Below are 21,178 nucleotides of genomic sequence, written 5' to 3'. Positions count from 1 at the left end.
GACCACAGCTAATACGCAATGCTGATTAAAGGCCTTGTTGGCCACACAAAAAAGCAGGATCCCAGCTGAAGCAGTGTTATTTGACTAAATACGACCACTAATTTGATACTTGGTTGAAGGTTGGGCAAGAAATTTGCCGTTCGGCGTAATTTGCTCATAATAACAAGGTGGACTGAGTGAACATGGACTGTCGACCTCCAGCTGTGTCAGCTTTATATCAGCATGTTTTCCTTGGTGTTTTGTTTTTATAGGATAGAAAGTCAAACTACATACACACGCACACTGCAGTGTCTTTGGCTACTTCATATGAAGTGGCGGAAGAGTTTAGACTTAAATCTCCAGTTGGATGCATCACCAGAGGGAACTGTCCAGATATGAGGAACTCCATCCTCTCTGTCTGTTTTTTGCCTACCTATATTTTCACAATATCTCTTTTTTTCTTTTTTCTTTTTTTCTTGTTTGCAGTCATTCTGACAGATGAGGAGGTGCAGAGGAAGAAGGAGCTGATCCTGAAGCGGAAGGAGGAGGAGGCAGCGCGGGAGGCGCAGAAGCCCCGCCTGAGCGAGGAGCAGGCACAGATCATCAGCACGCTGGTGGAGGCGCACCATAAGACCTACGACGACTCCTACTCCGACTTCGTCCGCTTCCGAGTCAGTGGCGCGCCTGGCGCCGGCCGGCCACTCTTTTACCCTTTAGCTTGAGAGGGAGGAGGTGCCGCGCTTAGCGCAAGTGCACACACACACGAGGCCGAGCGACGGTGATTGAGCAGGGGCCCAGATTGTTACAGGTTGTGGAGAAGCAGTGCTGGTTGTTACGAAGCACTTATGTGTGTGTGTGTGTGTGTGTGTGTGTGTGTTTGTGTGTGTGTTTGTGTGTGTGTAGCCTCCAGTAAGGGAGGGTCCAGTCACGCGCAGCGCCAGTCGGGCAGCCTCACTTCACTCCCTCTCAGATGCATCTTCAGACTACTTCAACCACTCACCAGGTAGCCCACTCACTCACTCACTCTCTCTCTCTGCACGTGGCCCCTCAACACACACACACACAACCAGCATGGAAAAGACTGAGGAGTTTAAGCTGCTTTATTCATAAGTGGTGAACCCTGCATTGCATTTAGAAATGTCAGGAAACTAGAGAACAGAAGCTGGAAAAAACAGAAAAGGCCATGCTTTCTCTCTCTCTCTCTCTCTCTCTCTCTCTCTCTCTCTGTCTCTTTTACACACACACACACACACACACACACACACACACACACAGCAGGAAAAAAGCCCTATTTTTGGAGATACATTCTGTCTCCATTCCCCAAAGACTAGGTTTATTCTGTTCCTCTTGACAGTAGATCATTGCAGTGGGCCAGTGGCCTTGCAGTTGTCATCAGATTTTGCTTACATGTTCTTGGCCACTAGTCCTCATCTTGTAAATGTTGTTTATTTTATTCTGCTTCTAAACACTTGTTCCTTTCACTCACTGAATAAATGCAATACCTGCATTTCCTGGTAAAGGTAATCTAGGCTGATATTGGTGCATGAAGAAGACCCCATTATTGCTTCATTAAGCCAATTACAATCGAAGGAAACTAATAATACCATTGCCTTCTCATTTATGTTTCTGTGTCTGTGTGCAGAGTCCGTAGACGCCAAGCTGAACTTCAGCAGCCTGCTGTCGATGTACCAGGAGGGTTCGGGCAGCCCGGAGTCCAGCGAGGGCGACGGCTCGCGCCTCTCCATGCTGCCCCACCTTGCTGACCTCGTCAGCTACAGCATCCAGAAGGTCATCGGCTTTGCCAAGATGATCCCCGGTTTCAGGTTGGGTGTGGGTGTGCGAGTGGACTGCGGGTGGGTGTGTGAGTGTGGAGGGGCTCTGTCTCACTGTTCTTCACATGTGCTCCGTTGTTTTCGTCTGTCTGCGTGTAACACAAAGGTTTAAGTTTGCTCGTCATGTTTTACTCAGCACTGACTGTTTTTTCCCCACTAATAAGATATACAGTGTCTATAGAACTAATATAAACCTAAACATATATTTAGATGTATGTGTAGTGTATATATAGTATGTATAGTAAAGTCTCCAGATTCCAAATACAAGGCATTCTGGATATTAATAATATTGTAATATAACATCATTCACAGTGCTGTACAGCTCAATAATAGTCTGGTCCCCTGTGAAGTCACACAGTGCTGGCATTATATTCAAATCATTCCACATTCAACATCAGTCTACATGCATCAGCAACAACATGGCTATGTTATGATTGAGAATGTTGAGTCCAAACTGTTGTAACCATTCAAAACTTTTAAACAGTACTGAGTATGTGTGTGCGCGAGTGTGTGTCTGTGCGCGTGCAAAAAAGAGGCAGGTTGTGTTTTATTGGCGTGTTTGTGTGACTGGTATGAGCTGGCTTGTTTCGGATCATGGTGGGTTATAAACTGGACAGAACAGGACAGAGTGTCTGTTTGTACTCCTTCTTCCACCTTAAAATGACGAATCTAAAAATTCAAATGAACTCCAAAGTTATAGAAATCAAGTATCATTCGAAAAAAAAAGGATATCTGTGCATGTGTGTGTGAATGTGTTGTTGTCGAACTGTCCAGTTGTCTGGGTAACCATAGAAGGTTCCGTACATCCTGTTCCCGTGGAGATAAAAACAAGATTGACGTAAAGCACCCCCCACGATCACACACGCTTGCACTTGCACACACACAACAGCTCGCTTGTCAACATCCGCAAGCCTTTAAAAATAACGTAAAAGCACATTCATTTCCGAGACATTTATTAATGTTCAAAAGAACACGGGCACAGGTGCACACACTTAAACTCAAATACACATTCTCTCACACACTGTAGCCATTCCACACAAATACACACACACACACACACACCTGCCTGCTTCTCTATAATTGGTTCTGTGTAATAGGGGTAGGGGTAGGGTTAGTTCTGCACTTGCCATAAGACAGTAGTGCATGTTGAGATTTCAGAGCTCTCTTCTCCCTGAATGGTACTTTTATCGGCTCTGTGATCTGATTTACCGCAGGCGAAACTGAATTGTTCCCAAAATCTTTCAAAGTGACATATATGTAAACACAGAATATAAGAAAATAATACCAACAACCAAAAAACCCCAAACCCTATATAATAACACTTAAATACAGCTGGTCAACTGCTCCAGTATGAAGGTCAGACAATAGTTGATGTAGTGAAATGCGGGTAACAGAATGATAGTGTTACATGATACCGAGGTCCTTTAGGTTTTCAAAATACAGTGTTATATGTTTTCTAACATTTTCCAGATGATTGTTTAGAGGAAAATGTAATCTTCTCCAGCTTGAGCTCACAGAGCCGTCGTGAGGCCAACGGAGGGTGGGGTGATTTTCCAATTAAGCAATATCCTCCTTCTCCCAACAAAGTGAAAGAAAGGGCAGTGGCTTCTTAAATCCTGTTTGGATTCTGAGGATCAATCAGCCCGAATATAGTAAACTCAAAACTTCCCGTTGTTTTTAACAGAAATGCCTCTGATATACGGCTTGTAATTCTAAGCCAGAAATTTGATCCAAGACATCTGCGTATGATGTGCTTTATAGCAGTGTGATGGCGATCACAAAATTCATCTACCCTGTTGTAGATGTTTGCCAGTTTAGTCTTGCAGTAATGAACACGGCGGAGGAGTTTAAACTTGATAAGGTAAAGTCGCGCGCGGAGGAAGCCGATTTATTGACGGCACTAAGAGCAGATCCCCGAGCTGTGTCTGGTGTTCCTACCCCCAGCTTTGCACTCCAGGCGTATTTGTTCCGTCCGTACATAAAAGTAGTGGCAATCATGTTAGAAATTCTCGAGATCAGACTCTCACTAGACATATTGGTTGGATATTTGTGGATGGCAGAGGGCAGTGACCGTGTCCAAGATTTCCTGGCCGGTAACGGTAAAAAGGTGAGAGTGGTAAGTGAAACTCAACTGAGCTCTCGCTTCAATTTTTACAAGTGAAGGTGTTTGTTTTTTTTCGCGGCCGACGTCAGGCCTGCTGTTCTGCTGTTGGCTGTTGTTCTGCTGCATTCCTTACTCATTCCCAGCAGAGTGCTGTAGGATGTTTGGTGCGGCAGGCGTCTTTTACATGCACTCCACAACTTGTCAACACTTGACCTTTTCTGGCAGTGTATTGCAAATGCATTTCTCTCTCTCTCAGGGAACTGACTGCTGAAGATCAGATAGCTCTGTTGAAGTCCAGCGCCATAGAGATCATCATGCTTCGCTCCAACCAGTCCTTCAGCCTGGAGGACATGACCTGGAGCTGCGGAGGGCCAGACTTCAAATACTGCATTACAGACGTCACCAAGGGTGAGGCGGAGCCGTAAACACTCCACACTTCAAATACTGCATTACAAACGTCACCGAGGGTGAGGCAGAGCCGTAAACACTCCACACTTCAAATACTGCATTACACATGTCACCGAGGGTGAGGCGGAGCCGTAAACACTCCACACTTCAAATACTGCATTACAGACGTCACCAAGGGTGAGGCGGAGCCGTAAACACTCCACACTTCAAATACTGCATTACAAACGTCACCGAGGGTGAGGCAGAGCCGTAAACACTCCACACTTCAAATACTGCATTACACATGTCACCGAGGGTGAGGCGGAGCCATAAACACTCCACACTTCAAATACTGCATTACACACGTCACCGAGGGTGAGGCGGAGCCCTAAACACTCCACACTTCACCAAAGGTGAGGTGGAGCCGTAAACACTCCACACTTCAAATACTGCATTACACACGTCACCGAGGGTGAGGCGGAGCCGTAAACACTCCACACTTCACCAAAGCTGAGGCGGAGCCGTAAACACTCCACACTTCAAATACTGCATTACACACGGCACCGAGGGTGAGGCGGAGCCGTAAACACTCCACACTTCAAATACTGCATTACAAACGTCACCGAGGGTGAGGCGGAGCCGTAAACACTCCACACTTCAAATACTGCATTACACACGTCACCGAGGGTGAGGCGGAGCCGTAAACACTCCACACTTCAAATACTGCATTACAAACGTCACCGAGGGTGAGGCGGAGCCGTAAACACTCCACACTTCAAATACTGCATTACAGACGTCACCGAGGGTGAGGCGGAGCCGTAAACACTCCACACTTCAAATACTGCATTACAGACGTCACCGAGGGTGAGGCGGAGCCGTAAACACTCCACACTTCAAATACTGCATTACACATGTCACCGAGGGTGAGGCGGAGCCGTAAACACTCCACACTTCAAATACTGCATTACACACGTCACCGAGGGTGAGGCGGAGCCCTAAACACTCCACACTTCACCAAAGGTGAGGTGGAGCCGTAAACACTCCACACTTCAAATACTGCATTACACACGTCAACGAGGGTGAGGCGGAGCCGTAAACACTCCACACTTCACCAAAGCTGAGGCGGAGCCGTAAACACTCCACACTTCAAATACTGCATTACACACGTCACCGAGGGTGAGGCGGAGCCGTAAACACTCCACACTTCAAATACTGCATTACACACGTCACCGAGGGTGAGGCGGAGCCGTAAACACTCCACACTTCAAATACTGCATTACACACGGCACCGAGGGTGAGGCGGAGCCGTAAACACTCCACACTTCAAATACTGCATTACAAACGTCACCGAGGGTGAGGCGGAGCCGTAAACACTCCACACTTCAAATACTGCATTACACACGTCACCGAGGGTGAGGCGGAGCCGTAAACACTCCACACTTCAAATACTGCATTACAAACGTCACCGAGGGTGAGGCGGAGCCGTAAACACTCCACACTTCAAATACTGCATTACAGACGTCACCGAGGGTGAGGCGGAGCCGTAAACACTCCACACTTCAAATACTGCATTACAGACGTCACCGAGGGTTAGGCGGAGCCGTAAACACTCCACACTTCAAATACTGCATTACAGACGTCACCGAGGGTGAGGCGGAGCCGTAAACACTCCACACTTTAAATACTGCATTACAGACGTCACCGAGGGTGAGGCGGAGCCGTAAACACTCCACACTTCAAATACTGCATTACACACGTCACCGAGGGTGAGGCGGAGCCGTAAACACTCCACACTTCAAATACTGCATTACAGACGACACCGAGGGTGAGGCGGAGCCGTAAACACCACACTTCAAATACTGCATTACAGACGACACCGAGGGTGAGGCGGAGCCGTAAACACTCCACACTTCAAATACTGCATTACAGACGTTACCGAGGGTGAGGCGGAGCCGTAAACACCACACTTCAAATACTGCATTACACACGTCACCGAGGGTGAGGCGGAGCCATAAACACTCCACACTTCACCAAAGGTGAGGCGGAGCCGTAAACACTCCAAACTTCAAATACTGCATTACAGACGTCACCGAGGGTGAGGCGGAGCCGTAAACACTCCACACTTCAAATACTGCATTACAGACGTCACCGAGGGTGAGGCGGAGCCGTAAACACTCCACACTTCACCAAAGCTGAGGCGGAGCCGTAAACACTCCACACTTCAAATACTGCATTACACACGTCACCGAGGGTGAGGCGGAGCCGTAAACACTCCACACTTCAAATACTGCATTACAGACGACACCGAGGGTGAGGCGGAGCCATAAACACTCCACACTTCAAATACTGCATTACACACGTCACCGAGGGTGAGGCGGAGCCCTAAACACTCCACACTTCACCAAAGGTGAGGTGGAGCCGTAAACACTCCACACTTCAAATACTGCATTACACACGTCACCGAGGGTGAGGCGGAGCCGTAAACACTCCACACTTCAAATACTGCATTACACACGTCACCGAGGGTGAGGCGGAGCCGTAAACACCACACTTCAAATACTGCATTACAGACGACACCGAGGGTGAGGCGGAGCCGTAAACACTCCACACTTCAAATACTGCATTACACACGTCACCGAGGGTGAGGCGGAGCCGTAAACACTCCACACTTCAAATACTGCATTACAGACGTCACCGAGGGTTAGGCGGAGCCGTAAACACTCCACACTTCAAATACTGCATTACACACGTCACCGAGGGTGAGGCGGAGCCGTAAACACTCCACACTTCAAATACTGCATTACACACGTCACCGAGGGTGAGGCGGAGCCGTAAACACTCCACACTTCAAATACTGCATTACAAATGTCACCGAGGGTGAGGCGGAGCCGTAAACACCACACTTCAAATACTGCATTACAGACGACACCGAGGGTGAGGCGGAGCCGTAAACACCACACTTCAAATACTGCATTACAGACGACACCGAGGGTGAGGCGGAGCCGTAAACACTCCACACTTCAAATACTGCATTACAGACGTTACCGAGGGTGAGGCGGAGCCGTAAACACCACACTTCAAATACTGCATTACAGACGACACCGAGGGTGAGGCGGAGCCATAAACACTCCACACTTCAAATACTGCATTACACACGTCACCGAGGGTGAGGCGGAGCCATAAACACTCCACACTTCACCAAAGGTGAGGCGGAGCCGTAAACACTCCAAACTTCAAATACTGCATTACAGACGTCACCGAGGGTGAGGCGGAGCCGTAAACACTCCACACTTCAAATACTGCATTACAGACGTCACCGAGGGTGAGGCGGAGCCGTAAACACTCCACACTTCACCAAAGCTGAGGCGGAGCCGTAAACACTCCACACTTCAAATACTGCATTACACACGTCACCGAGGGTGAGGCGGAGCCGTAAACACTCCACACTTCAAATACTGCATTACAGACGACACCGAGGGTGAGGCGGAGCCATAAACACTCCACACTTCAAATACTGCATTACACACGTCACCGAGGGTGAGGCGGAGCCGTAAACACTCCACACTTCACCAAAGCTGAGGCGGAGCCGTAAACACTCCACACTTCAAATACTGCATTACACACGTCACCGAGGGTGAGGCGGAGCCGTAAACACCACACTTCAAATACTGCATTACAGACGACACCGAGGGTGAGGCGGAGCCGTAAACACACTTCAAATACTGCATTACAGACGACACCGAGGGTGAGGCGGAGCCGTAAACACTCCACACTTCAAATACTGCATTACAGACGTTACCGAGGGTGAGGCGGAGCCGTAAACACCACACTTCAAATACTGCATTACAGACGACACCGAGGGTGAGGCGGAGCCGTAAACACCACACTTCAAATACTGCATTACAGACGACACCGAGGGTGAGGCGGAGCCATAAACACTCCACACTTCAAATACTGCATTACACACGTCACCGAGGGTGAGGCGGAGCCCTAAACACTCCACACTTCACCAAAGGTGAGGCGGAGCCGTAAACACTCCAAACTTCAAATACTGCATTACAGACGTCACCGAGGGTGAGGCGGAGCCTTAAACACTCCACACTTCAAATACTGCATTACAGACGTCACCGAGGGTGAGGCGGAGCCGTAAACACTCCACACTTCACCAAAGCTGAGGTGGAGCCGTAAACACTCCACACTTCAAATACTGCATTACACACGTCACCGAGGGTGAGGCGGAGCCGTAAACACTCCACACTTCAAATACTGCATTACACACGTCACCGAGGGTGAGGCGGAGCCGTAAACACTCCACACTTCAAATACTGCATTACACACGTCACCGAGGGTGAGGCGGAGCCGTAAACACTCCACACTTCAAATACTGCATTACACACGTCACCGAGGGTGAGGCGGAACCGTAAACACTCCACACTTCAAATACTGCATTACACACGTCACCGAGGGTGAGGCGGAGCCGTAAACACTCCACACTTCAAATACTGCATTACAGACGTCACCGAGGGTGACAGGGAGAAAGACACATGACAGCAAAAGCACTGAATGTCTATAAATGTTAAATAAGTACTAAACTACAACAATTGTTTAATTTTTGAAAATATAAAATTGTATTAACCGATTTTGGAGATTTTTGTTCTTTTGGATGTTAGTAACAATTTTCATATCATTCTCCTGTTCTACTGTTTTAATGTACTGTAATGAAACACACTGTTACTGTTTGAATTGTTCCATGACGAAAATATAAGGTTACATTGCTGAAACTTAACACTCGGGCACAAACACACACACACACACACACACACACACACACACACACACACACACACACACACACACACACACACCCACAGACAGACAGACATACTTGCACACTCTGAGTGAGTCATGTATAAGCATCTCTCCTCACCACAGCTGGCCACACTCTGGAGCTGCTGGAACCACTGGTGAAGTTTCAGGTGGGGCTGAAAAAGCTCAACCTGCATGAAGAGGAACATGTGCTGCTCATGGCCATCTGCCTCCTGTCTCCAGGTGTGTGTGTGTGTGTGTGTGTGTGTGTGTGTGTGTGTGTGTGTGTGTCGAAGAGAGAGAGAGAATGTGTGTGTGTGTTTAATTGATGTTTGTTTATGTGGAAATAGTTACACACCACAGAATCACAAGAATAAAATGTTTTTAATGTATTTGGTTTGTGCAGAAGGATTTGAAGTCTCACTTTTTTTTTGTCTCTCTGCCAACCACCCCACGCTCCTCTCTGTCTCCTTTCTGTCTCCCCACTCTCCCCACACCGCTTCCCCACTGTCACTTCCCTGCAGACCGCCCCAGCGTGCAAGACCATGCGCGCATCGAGACGCTGCAAGACCGCCTGTGTGAGACGCTGCAGGCGTACATCCGCATCCACCACCCCGGCGGGCGGCTGCTCTATGCCAAGATGATCCAGAAGCTGGCCGACCTGCGCAGCCTGAATGAGGAGCACTCCAAGCAGTACCGCTCGCTCTCCTTCAAGCCCGAGCACAGCCTGCAGCTCACACCGCTCGTGCTCGAAGTGTTCGGCAGCGAGGTGTCCTAGCGCCAGGGGAGGGGCCGGCCCTTGGCCCCTCCCAGCCCCATCGCCGCAGTGACGAGCACGGGAGCCGCTCTGCCTCCCAAGGAGCACGGGAGGAGGCCGAGAAGCCAAGGGCCGTCGCGGGGCACGGGCGTGTCGGGGGATGGCTGGATGGTTGATTACTGATTACTGTGTGGGGGGAAGGGTTGCACGGGCGGGTGGCTCTGTGGGTGTGTGTGTGTGTGTGTGTGTGTGTGTGTGTGTGTGTGTGTGTGTGTGTGTGTGTGTGTGTGGAGGGAGAGGTGATTTATGGGTAGGGCTTTTGGACAGGGTTTTGGAAGTTCCTTTTCTCAGCTAAAGGGAATGTTTAAAAGAATGTATCTATAAATATATATAATTGAACTATAAATATAAGCTAATATCTAATTTTAAGAGAGATGGTTTCTGCTAAACAAGCATATGGCTGGATGACTGGCTGTTAGGATTTAAAATCGGATTAGCAGGCTCCTTTGATTCTAGTGTATGTGTGGGTGTGGGTGTGTATATGGAGTGATGTGTACAGATGTGGGTTTATGTGTATATGAAAGAAAAGGACACTAGTAGACACGCACACATACTGGATGAAGTATAAGGGGATCTCTGGTTTTGAAGTCTGTATAGGTAGGATATTTAATGACCACAAGAGAGCAGGCATACAACAATGTGACGGAATCCCAAAACGAATCCTAATAACACTGATTCTAATGGTTTGGTTCTAATGACGTCTGCTAACAACTTTCTGTCTGCTGCAGTTTACAGTGTGTATGTCGGAGAAGACGTTGGGTTTTCATATCCAACTCTGGACTGTCCATGCTATTCCGTACGGAAGTGCCAAAGTGTTCTAAAGCTGCCACTTCCCATCATCAGAATGAAACTGATTAGCTTGCCTACACCTGGGAGGTCTGGCGTATTACATTATGACACCTGGCAGGTCTGGCGTATTACATCACGACACCTGGCCGGCCTGGCGTATTACATCAAGACACCTGGAAGGCCTGGCATATTACATCACGACACCTGGCAGGCCTGGCCTATTACATCACGACACCTGGCAGGCCTGGCCTATTACATCACGACACCTGGCAGGCCTGGCGTATTACATCACGACACCTGGCAGGCCTGGCGTATTACATCACGACACCTGGCCGGCCTGGCATATTACATCACGACACCTGGCCGGCCTGGCATATTACATCACGACACCTGGCCGGCCTGGCATATTACATCACGACACCTGGCAGGCCTGGCCTATTACATCACGACACCTGGCAGGCCTGGCATATTACATCACGACACCTGGCAGGCCTGGCCTATTACATCACGACACCTGGCAGGCCTGGCATATTACATCACGACACCTGGCAGGCCTGGCGTATTACATTATGACACCTGGCAGGCCTGGCGTATTACATCACGACACCTGGCCGGCCTGGCCTATTACATCACGACACCTGGCAGGCCTGGCCTATTACATCACGACACCTGGCAGGCCTGGCGTATTACATCACGACACCTGGCAGGCCTGGCCTATTACATCACGACACCTGGCTGGCCTGGCGTATTACATCACGACACCTGGCAGGCCTGGCATATTACATCACAAGCAGCGTCAGCACATCCCTCCAAAATCTTAAGAGATGGGATTGTTTACTTGCCAATATCAGTCATGTTTTTGAATCTGAGCACATTTGCTCTGTTAGCATTTTTAATTAGGGTATACATAGGGAATCATGTACTATTAGGAGAGATTCACAAGAGATTCATAATTCGTAAGCTTGGGGCAGGAAGTTGATAAAGCAGTTTACAGTTTTCTGCTGCTCTCTTGTGGTCGTACGCTGTAAATAAGACCACTTTTAACATTTCTGTGCATATTAAGTCTAGTGGAAAAACAAAAAGCATAGGCAAGTACTAAGATAATCATCATTTCAGAAGAGCTTAACACAAATATGCAAATATATGCTATGGTTTGGTCTCTTTCCTTGAGGTGACGTAATAAGCTAATAAGCTTTAATAATCTCCATGATGTTAGGTGCAAATTCATCATTCAATATTACTTTTACTGTTTTTATTTTTATTACTTTGGTTTAGTTTTGAATGGCTTTGGATATTCCAGATGTCCACATCAGGAGCTTTTTTTTTTTTTTTTCTCCGTCGCACTCTTCGCTGCAAATCAATCAGACATCTCAAACCAGACTCTTGCTGCTGTGCAAAATCCATGTTTGGAAGGGAACCGCTCCACGGGGACGCGGAGGGATCGCGGAGCCCTCGGCTAATGGCCGTTTGCGGGAAGGCTGGAAGGAGCCGGCGTGTCCTGCTCAGTCGTCGTCAGGTGGTCACCCTCTCATACGCGGTTCAGAGAGGGACTCTGCTATGGACGGAAGAGAAGGACCTTGCTGCTCGCTTGCTCTCTCTGTGACTTGCCTGGCTCTACTTCACCGTACGTGGACTGGCAGCACCACCTAGTGGACAGTTGAATTAACCTACAAGTACTGTGTACAGTTTACTACGATCTGCTTCTTCTGGGTTATTTCTAGTAGTATAAGCTTCATCCAGCGCAGTGAGACGGATACACAGAGAAGGCGGTTTTCTCAACAAACAATGCTCCTCACCTTCTTCAGACCCAGGCCGGCATCACTGCCTCCATCGCCTTACAGAACTCAGCTCGTCTCAAACAGCCAACTTGATGCCACCGGTTTACTCGCAGGAACTCAGATCTCACAAGGGAAGACCTAAAACTCACGCATGCATACATACAAACACGCACGCACACATGGGTACACACACACAAACATTTATGGGGACTGTCTCCACCATGGATTCAGCAGGGAAGAGTTCAGGTGTCACGGCCCCCCCGGCTTGGACCCTGTTCCCCCTGGTACAGAAAGGTGTGGAACAGGGTCTCCAACAATGATACCCCCCACCCCCTACTATTTTTCCTTTTGTTTTGTTTCAGTATGGTCAGTATTTAGAGTTTCTTTGGGTTGAGCTTTCATGCATTTTTCCTTTTGGAATGGTCATAAGCTTGAGAAAAGAGTTTATTGCTTGTGTGGACGTGCTGGTCTTTGTATCCAGGTGATCTCCAGACTGTGGATGAAGCTGTAGGCGTGAGGTGGGTCTAGCAGCAGAGCAGTTAAAGGAAGGTCTGGCTTTGGGATTTCAGCACAGCTGTTCGTTTTTGCTGTGCACTCGTCAGGAACCTGCCCTCTGAAAGCACATGGCAGAGGAGAACGTTGCAGGCTTGCTCCGCTTATGACTGTACACTGTTGGGTAGTTACTAGGACGTAGTGCTAATGACTTGGACGTGGGCTATAAACCCAGGTCAGGAAAAACCCTGCAGAAATCTAGACTGTATGGAGCTCTAGAGTCCTCATCAGGTCAGGCACAACAGACAAAATTGAGATCCTGAACTGAGTTGCGTCTAGGTAGTGTTTGATGTGTATGTTGGGCCTGGGCTTTTATGCTGATTGGTGGTGATTTTTAACATTTTTATTTTATTTTTAGCCAAGAAGAGTCTTGGATGACTCTGAAAGCTGACTGTGTAAGACACACACAGACAGGTGCCGTTGTCAACCAAAATGAACTACCTCTCCAGTTTGCACACATTTAGTATGTGATTGTGTTTGTTTGTTTTGTTTTGTTTTTCCACACACACACACACACATAAATTCTTTCTCTTATTTATTCCCTTCTCTTTCAAATGCTGGACTGTTTACCTCAGTTACCTGTATAATAAGCCTGGAGTTCAGAGGACTCTGTCTCTTGCTTCGGGGCGCAATCCGGTTCCTTTCCATGCTACGTGTAGCGTGGCCATGTGAACAGTGCTGCAGCTGCTTGCTGCAGGAATGTCAAGGCCCCGTCTGCTTGGTAAGACGTTTCTCCGACCTGAACACTACTTTCCGTCAGTATTAGCTTGCACTGCTGCCAACAGCCAGAGCCTTTGACGACCAAGCTGACTAAATCGAGACTGTGCTACTCAAGCTTGATAAGAGAAGTCGATTTACAAGTGTTGTCTTTCTGCTATTGAGGTGTTACAATGTGTTGTGCAGTTTCTGAGCGGTTGGCTGCATTTTTTGTAGTGTTTATGGTGTTTCCGCACTGTAGCTTTTGGTGAGCCATCGTTTGCAGCATATGAAAGTGTTGAAAGGTATCGGAGCTCGTGAATCTTTTGCTGCACGCTCCTCTGCGGCTCTGTCTTTATCTTTCTCTCTCCTTACACCCTGTTCCACACAGCAGCCTTATTTTTCACTTATGCAAAGCAAAAAGAACAAAACTGTCGCAGGAAAAAAGGTTGCAAACTTGTCATGGACTCAAGCCTCGCGTATACCAAACTCTGACTTATCTTCATTACTCACTCCTGCTTTGCCTTTCAATGTTCCAGCATTGCTGGGTTCCTGTCTGAAGGCTTCCTTGCTGCTTAAAACCTCTTCTGCTACCTCCTCACTTACTGGTTTACACACACACACACACACACACACACACAGTCATACACACAATCTACCAGCAGTCTTGCTTGTAACATGCTAATTTTTATGGATCTATACTCTCATTCATCATAGGAATTGTATTATTATTATTAGCTTTTGTCAGATTGAATATGCAACAGACTGACCTCCGGGGCCAATGGTCAGCATTTGCTCAATTCAATCATCCATCCACATGCTAGCTCAGTTACAATACCTCTGTGTGCCTAAAACCCAAAGCCTTATTTTGGGAGAGTGTTGAAGTTTTAAGCTGCTGGTTTCAGTGCAGAAGTGTGCAGGCCAAGTGGTTCTGCCAAACATTCATTTATTAGCCTGCACTCCTTAGCTGGACAGAGTCAATCTAGAGTCAATGCTACTTGAGCTACAGAACTCCCAACCAATGGTTCCAGAGTGCAAGCAAAGGGGTGGCTGTGAGTTCTGTGGGTGTGGTTGACTCTAGATTTCGTCATTCTGGTTTTGGAGCCCAGAGAATACAGACTGAAAGGATGGTCCAAAGCCAAACGTGAGGAAAGCACATGAGGGGAAGCTCTAGATCCACACACTTGTCTCAGACAGAAAGGTGGAGAGAAAGTCCTGGAGTCAGCTGCCTTCCTCTCAGTCATTACTTTTAACCTTTTATTCAAAACGATATGCTTTAGGTCTGTATGGTACAGAACATGCTCTATACTGTTCAGTTGCGTGTGCATTCTCTCAGGTAAAAGATTAGCATGGTGAATTTTCTTATTATTAAATGGAATTGTCATGCTTATGTTGGCATTAAAAGAATTATGAACTGTATTCATCCAGCAAAGAGCAGATAAATATGCAATATGAAGACTAAATGCGCATAGATTTTAATCATGAAATTTGTGTCTCAGGCTAAGAAAAAACATACAAAGACAGAAAGCAACATATATTTTTGTATCACTATTGTAGCATTTTTCATAATGTGGTCGTGTACAAACCTTTTTTAAAAAGTGGATAAAGATTAGTTACCATCATGCTTTTACAGAAGCGGGTTTTCAGATCAGTCCTTCATTGTGCTGAGGCTGACCCAGTTACATTCTGTCTGAGGCTGCTTGGCTGGAGCTCTGGATGTCCAGGGTTTCCCCTTAACGTTCTACATTAGCATCTGTAGAACCTACTCACAACCACCAGATTCATGCCTACTGCCCCACTGAAATAATATGGACCTAATGTGCATGGAGTTCTAGAATATACATGGCTGAGAGCCTGGATCTAACCTAACTCTGGTGGCACTGTACTGATCAGCAGGAACTCAAAACGAGCAGCCTTTTTTGAATTGCTCAGCCAAGTTGAGTGGAATACCTGAACACTCAGTTCTCCCCAAGCCAGTGGTGGGTGTTGTGGATTTTAGTGGACCTTTCATGGCTTTCCAAAATATAGTTGTGAAAAATGTTTGTGAACCCATTGGAATTACTGTCATTTCTGCATCAATGGCTCCTGCAATATGGTCAGGTTTTTTAATCTGAGTTTTAAAAACCATATAAACATATGTTGCCATACCTATCAAGTGGTTTACACAGTGAGAGCTTATTAATAGGAAACGTATGTGACCCTCTAGGATAATGGTGTCACGAGTTCCACTCAGGTCAAGTGTAGCTCTGACACACCATATGCAGTAATACAAACCTTTGCAATTCTTGTTATCTGCTCATCACAAGGAATTCTCTGTCCTTGCTGCTTTCTCTACAAAGAGACATGTATAAAGATCTGTGTAAAAGCCTTCTGTTGAATTCTTGACCAAGTATTGAACCCCGGGGCGACGGCCGAGGATCAGCAGTTATCTTCTGCACTGTCTGCGTTCACCATTCTGCCACAAGCACTGAAGGAATGGGGCTCATGGAAGAAATCACTGCTTTTTCTAGTGTCACTGCCCTCTTCAGAGTTTGCCTGCTGATAAGTTACATAGCACTCCGAAAATAATTTGCCACAGTTTGTGCACATGGAAAGAAGTGTAATGGTTTTAGTGTATGTGGAGAAAACAAAATGCTGTGTAGCGGCAGCAAAACCTCCTTAAACATGCGGGAAGAGGTCCAGTATTGTAAATCCACAAAAGAGCATGACAGTCGAGACCTGAAATCTATTAAGACTACTTGAGCAGCACATACAAGAAATAAACTGTGAAAAGTAGTGTAGAGCCTCGTAGGACTGGTCACCAGCTACAAAAAGCAAACAAAAAAGTTTTGTCAGTAAGAGGTTGAAGCAGGCTTTGAACACAACGGCTCATGTACGTTTTCCATCAGTAACCGTGACTGTGTAAACAACTTCTCAACAGTTATGGCATAATTACAGGTTTTATTAAATAAGAGATTATGATTTAGATAATGATTGTTTCACAAGTTATTTTTTATTCCAAAGGGTCCACAAACTTTCTCACAGCTGCAGACCTAACTGGCATACATGCACACATGCTATCTCATTTCCTGTACCTTTGTAATCCCAAGATAAGCACTTGTGTATTTGATACTCCAAATAAAGCTAAAACACTCATATCAGTCTCACTTCAAGTACCATATTGGCTTAGACTGCTAGGCCTAGGCTTAACACTGTAAGGATTTCCATGCTCTAACCAAGTAGTATTGCCATATTTCCCTAATATTTGTCTATTTTGTGTTGATGTCTCTCCTATCTTCCCAAAAGTCGCTCCATTACATTTATTTTGTGCGTTGTATGTAGTAAATGAAATGTTTTGGAGAAAATAAACAGCTGTATATAGTGATGCTACAGGTGTGGATTTTATTGTGTGGAGGAACTATGGACTGCAGCAGCTCATGGCTTCAAGTGAGAAATAAATTTAGATGTCGGAATAATCTGCTGATGTGCCACATGTTAAGGAAAGTCAAATTGCAGCGTTTAGTTTTGAAGTAAGGCCGTGTTTTGCACCAAGAGGCCGTGTAGACTGGAACGGCACACAGCGACATCGTCCTTGGGGTTTGCCAGATGTGTTGGCGTACTTGACAAGCGACGCATGTTACTACTAAACACCAATAACAAAGGTTTTTAAACATTTTTGAGAGTGCTGAAATCTGATTATTATCGTATGTTGAACAAGGTAAAGCATTCGCCTACAATAAAGCTACAATAAAGCCTCAAATTTAGGGACACAAACACATTTCTGTTTACGGTGTGTAGTTTATTAGGCTTTATGTTTAACCATGACCAAATAAATTATTTTGGCTGTAAAAGCTCACGGACTAGTTAGTACTTTGGAGGGGTAATAACCATTTACCACCTAAGATATTAGTTAAAAGCCCGTGTATTAATTTTCGAACGGTATGGCTGAGAACCACCTCTTTTCAGTGTCTAGACATTCAAATAAGTGAACAGGTACATACTGCGTCAAAAAACAGAGATAGCTTCTTAAAACACTGCTAGCTCCGACCTTGTCTACATTTCTACTATGCTTCAGATGGAAATTAATGTGCCATCTTTATAATCATAGCCTACTTTATACTTCAGTGAAGGTATTTAAAAATATATTTTGCTTCGTCCAAGTGTAATTGTAGATATATTGAACTGCCGTTCTTAGTAGCAAGATTGTAAATGCAAATATCCTTAACTCATTTTGAATAGTCAAATTCTAATTCCTATTAGTGCACACTTGTTTGCAGATGTCTAATTGTATTATGAACTTTAAGACGAAGCCCATAATATGTTTATATTACATTATATGTCAAACCCGCTTCACAAGCCCCGTAAATAAGACGCGCCCTCTGAGATCCGGAAGTGGTCGAGCACAGAAGGTGCGAGTGGCGTGAGGGTGATGGTTTCGTTGGGAGGGGGGGTTTCCCCAAAAATAGATTTTTTTAAGTGAAGTCACAGGACATAATAGTGGATTCTTTCTTGTTGTAACTCTGGGTGTCGCTGCAAATATTTATTTATTTTTTTACAAACAATGTTTCCCGTCCCGTAGCTTCTTAAGCATATAAGCTAAAGAAGTGAGCCGCGGGAAAGTTTGTTTTCCTGCTGGCCGGATGGCAAATATGTCGCGGGTGGTAGCCAGCTAGGTTAGCACCCCTGTTAAAAGCAGGACAAACGCGCAGTTTGTAAGATCATACATACTAGATAAACCGAGACCGGTTTAAAGAATTCACTGTGTTCTGCTCACTTCGGGGAGTCGTCGCTGTAAGTAACTCCAGATACGCGAACCGTTTTAAGAGGTAAGGATTTGTTTTTGTTGCGTTTGTACACGTGGTTATTGCACAGGCGGCGAATAGTCGATTATTATAATTTTTGAAATGTCGCTAGTGATATCTTAACGCGGAAAACAATGGCTAGAATCGACAGGTTAGGCCGCTCGGGTTTTTAAAAATAAAAAGCAGGGGAAAAGTTATAAAACGAGAACAAAATGTCACTCTGTAGCTAATAGCTTAGGATAGTTGCCTTCTGAAGGCAAAAAGTGCAGAAAGGACACGTTTTGGTCCGTCACTTGCTTTGTGTTTATTCCCTTACTATCGGAGAGAAGTCACATCACTTGTTTAGGGACACTATATCCATGTGATGAGCACAAAATCTTATATTACGTCTCCATAATTCCTTTATGTAGCCATTAAAAATAAAGCGTTGTCTTTGGATTTAGACAGTTGCTTATTTAAAGGCGGAGGTGTATTTCAGTGTTGCATGAACAGTCAAATAGATGCTTACACATCTAAACTCCCATCACTTTGGTTCTTTGTCTTTTCAGTATCTCTATCAAAGATGTCCAAGTTGGAGACCGAGTTGATGGAGGTAAAAAGTTCCTCAGATGGTGAGGCTGAGGTAGTAGCACACGAAGCCGTGGCATCCGTTGTCGCCCCTGGCGACGCGGGTCCCTTCGCAGTGCCGCTGAAGCCGGCGGTGCGGCCCCTGCTGCTGTCGCCGCATCTCTTTAACGGGAACGGCGAGTACGTGTGCAGCGTGTGCGGCGAGTCGTTCTTCTCCCTGGCCCAGCTGGCCAAACACGTGCAGTTCCATGACCGCGACCGGCCGTTCCCGTGCGCCGTCTGCGGCAAGCGCTTCCTGAGTCGCAGCCACCACACGGAGCACCAGCGCGTGCACACGGGCGAGCGCCCGTTCCCGTGCAACCGCTGTGAGCGCGCCTTCACCACGCACCACAACCTGAAGCGCCACCAGCTCATCCACGACAAGGAAGAGATGTACCGCTGCAGTGTCTGCGGCGTGCTCTTCTGCCAGGAGCACCAGCTGGGCAACATCGGCGGCATCATCCGCGTCCTGCGGCAGCACGACGTGGAGCCGCTGATAGACCCTCATATGCTCCTGCGGCTGCAGCTGCTTCCCGAGACCAAGCCCGCGGTGGAGGCCACGCCGGCACGGCAGACGACGCCCAGGAAAATGAGAAAAAAGAAGCACAAGCGCGAACCCCACCACCCGGACAGTGACCTTTACTCTGCTAGGAGTGACAGACACGGCCATTCGGGAGTCCCTGAGGTTCACGAGAGCAGAGAGGTGGATGTACATGAAGTGACGCACAGACCAGCCCCAAAGATCCAGAAGATTGCTTACGATATTGAGGTCATCTTGTAAGTCCGTACGTAACCTGCCGGTGATGCGGTGGCATGTTGCTTGGAGTGTGTAGAACAGTAGTAGCATTCCAGAACAGAATAAACAGAGTAGTGTCAGTGTTGACCAGCACACTGCTTTAATGATTTTGCTAGCCTTGAAACTAACTAAAGTGCCAATAATACTGTGATACGGATATGAATTTACTGGCTGTTTTTACAGTCCCTAATATAACACCCCAGACTGTCCTTTGTCCCTAGTTTGAACACTTGGGAGAGTTCCTTTATGGTGCTCATTAACTGAAGTGTTTGATTTTTTTTTTCTCCTACAACCCTTTTTGTTGGGGATTTTTTTTAATGTCATGAATGTATTGTTCTGTTTCCCCAGGTGATTATGAATATGCAATATATCTGGAACCTATTGACTATTGTATCTAGCGGGAATATCCAGATACAGAGACTCGCGTCTGCTAGGCTGCCAAAGCCAGTGACATTCTTCACTGATTGCATATCCCTCTGCCAACTGGAAGAGGACTTTGAATAAATTTCCTAATTATATTGGTTCATCTGTCAGTCGCTCTCAGATACATGACGTCTGATGCAGCTGTCCTCAGCAGCCTGTCTCGTTTCTGATTTACATAAGTGAAGACAGGATAAACATTGCCATGTTTAGTAGGTAGAGCAAGTGAAAAAGGAGAAAGATCTTCAAGGAGATATTTGGGTAATTACTGAAATATTTGTAATGCAAAAGAAATTGTAATTTAGTCATATATTTTTGGAATCGTAGTTATATAAGCAACTGTTCTGTTTAGAAAGCCTATTTTAAAATTTACATTTAAATATTACTTTTCATACAGAGGTGTCTAAAAGTACTTCACAGGGAGAAAAGCAAAAAAAGAAATATAGGAAATTGAGAAAAAAGCAATGATAAACAAAAAATACAGAATTCCCAAATGTAAACAGTTTTTTAAAATGGTAAACATTAAATACCAAAGATGGCATAACAAAATGAGTAAAACAGACAGAGGAATAAAATAGAATAAACCTAAAAAAAATTAAAAAACAATGTCAAATAACACGAGATAAAACTAGAGAAACGCTAAGGTTAAAATATGTTTTCAGCTGCTATGTGTCGTGGGAGAGAATTCCACAGTTTAGGAATGGTTTATACGGAATATGTTCTCACTCTGGAGACCTTTTGGAGAGGAGCGGCAAAGACACAGTACTGGGATGAGATGATGGGACCGAAACGTACCACTCAGCCTGCTGGTAGCACGACTTTACACCACAGTCGT

The 21,178-nt window shown here is 46.2% G+C and overlaps 3 protein-coding genes across 4 annotated transcripts in view; all 3 read left to right on the top strand.

The window, feature by feature from the left end:
• Window positions 1–10,015, top strand: part of vdra (vitamin D receptor a) — a 48,374-nt gene extending 38,359 nt beyond the window's left edge. The window contains exons 5-10 of the mRNA XM_026998627.2: window positions 466–650; window positions 883–982; window positions 1,622–1,802; window positions 4,172–4,323; window positions 9,235–9,351; window positions 9,633–10,015. Of these exons, the coding sequence (XP_026854428.2) occupies window positions 466–650; window positions 883–982; window positions 1,622–1,802; window positions 4,172–4,323; window positions 9,235–9,351; window positions 9,633–9,886 (989 nt within the window). The 3' untranslated portion in view covers window positions 9,887–10,015. The remainder of the gene's footprint in view (window positions 1–465; window positions 651–882; window positions 983–1,621; window positions 1,803–4,171; window positions 4,324–9,234; window positions 9,352–9,632) is intronic.
• Window positions 10,016–10,135: 120 nt separating this feature from the next.
• On the top strand, window positions 10,136–17,104 carry LOC118240587. Its single transcript, XM_035521488.1, has 2 exons — window positions 10,136–12,338; window positions 12,436–17,104. Exon 1 carries the CDS (start codon window positions 10,620–10,622, stop codon window positions 11,691–11,693), a length of 1,074 nt encoding a protein of 357 aa, XP_035377381.1. The 5' UTR covers window positions 10,136–10,619; the 3' UTR covers window positions 11,694–12,338; window positions 12,436–17,104.
• A 1,033-nt stretch (window positions 17,105–18,137) lies between these two features.
• LOC113570375 (zinc finger and SCAN domain-containing protein 12-like) lies at window positions 18,138–20,447 on the top strand. Of its 2 annotated transcripts, none has more exons than XM_035521746.1 (3): window positions 18,138–18,545; window positions 19,070–19,904; window positions 20,272–20,447. In XM_035521746.1, exons 2-3 carry the CDS (start codon window positions 19,084–19,086, stop codon window positions 20,273–20,275), a joined length of 825 nt encoding a protein of 274 aa, XP_035377639.1. In that variant the 5' UTR covers window positions 18,138–18,545; window positions 19,070–19,083; the 3' UTR covers window positions 20,276–20,447. The 2 variants fall into 2 exon arrangements, with proteins under 2 accessions (XP_035377639.1, XP_035377640.1); XM_035521747.1 differs by having other exon boundaries at window positions 19,070–19,912.
• The last annotated feature ends 731 nt before the right edge of the window (window positions 20,448–21,178 follow it).

The sequence above is a fragment of the Electrophorus electricus genome, chromosome 22, assembly GCF_013358815.1.
Source record: "Electrophorus electricus isolate fEleEle1 chromosome 22, fEleEle1.pri, whole genome shotgun sequence".
NCBI lineage: Eukaryota > Metazoa > Chordata > Actinopteri > Gymnotiformes > Gymnotidae > Electrophorus > Electrophorus electricus.
The sequence above is the reverse complement of the archived record's forward strand: the minus strand, read 5'-3'. Positions and strand labels throughout refer to the sequence as shown.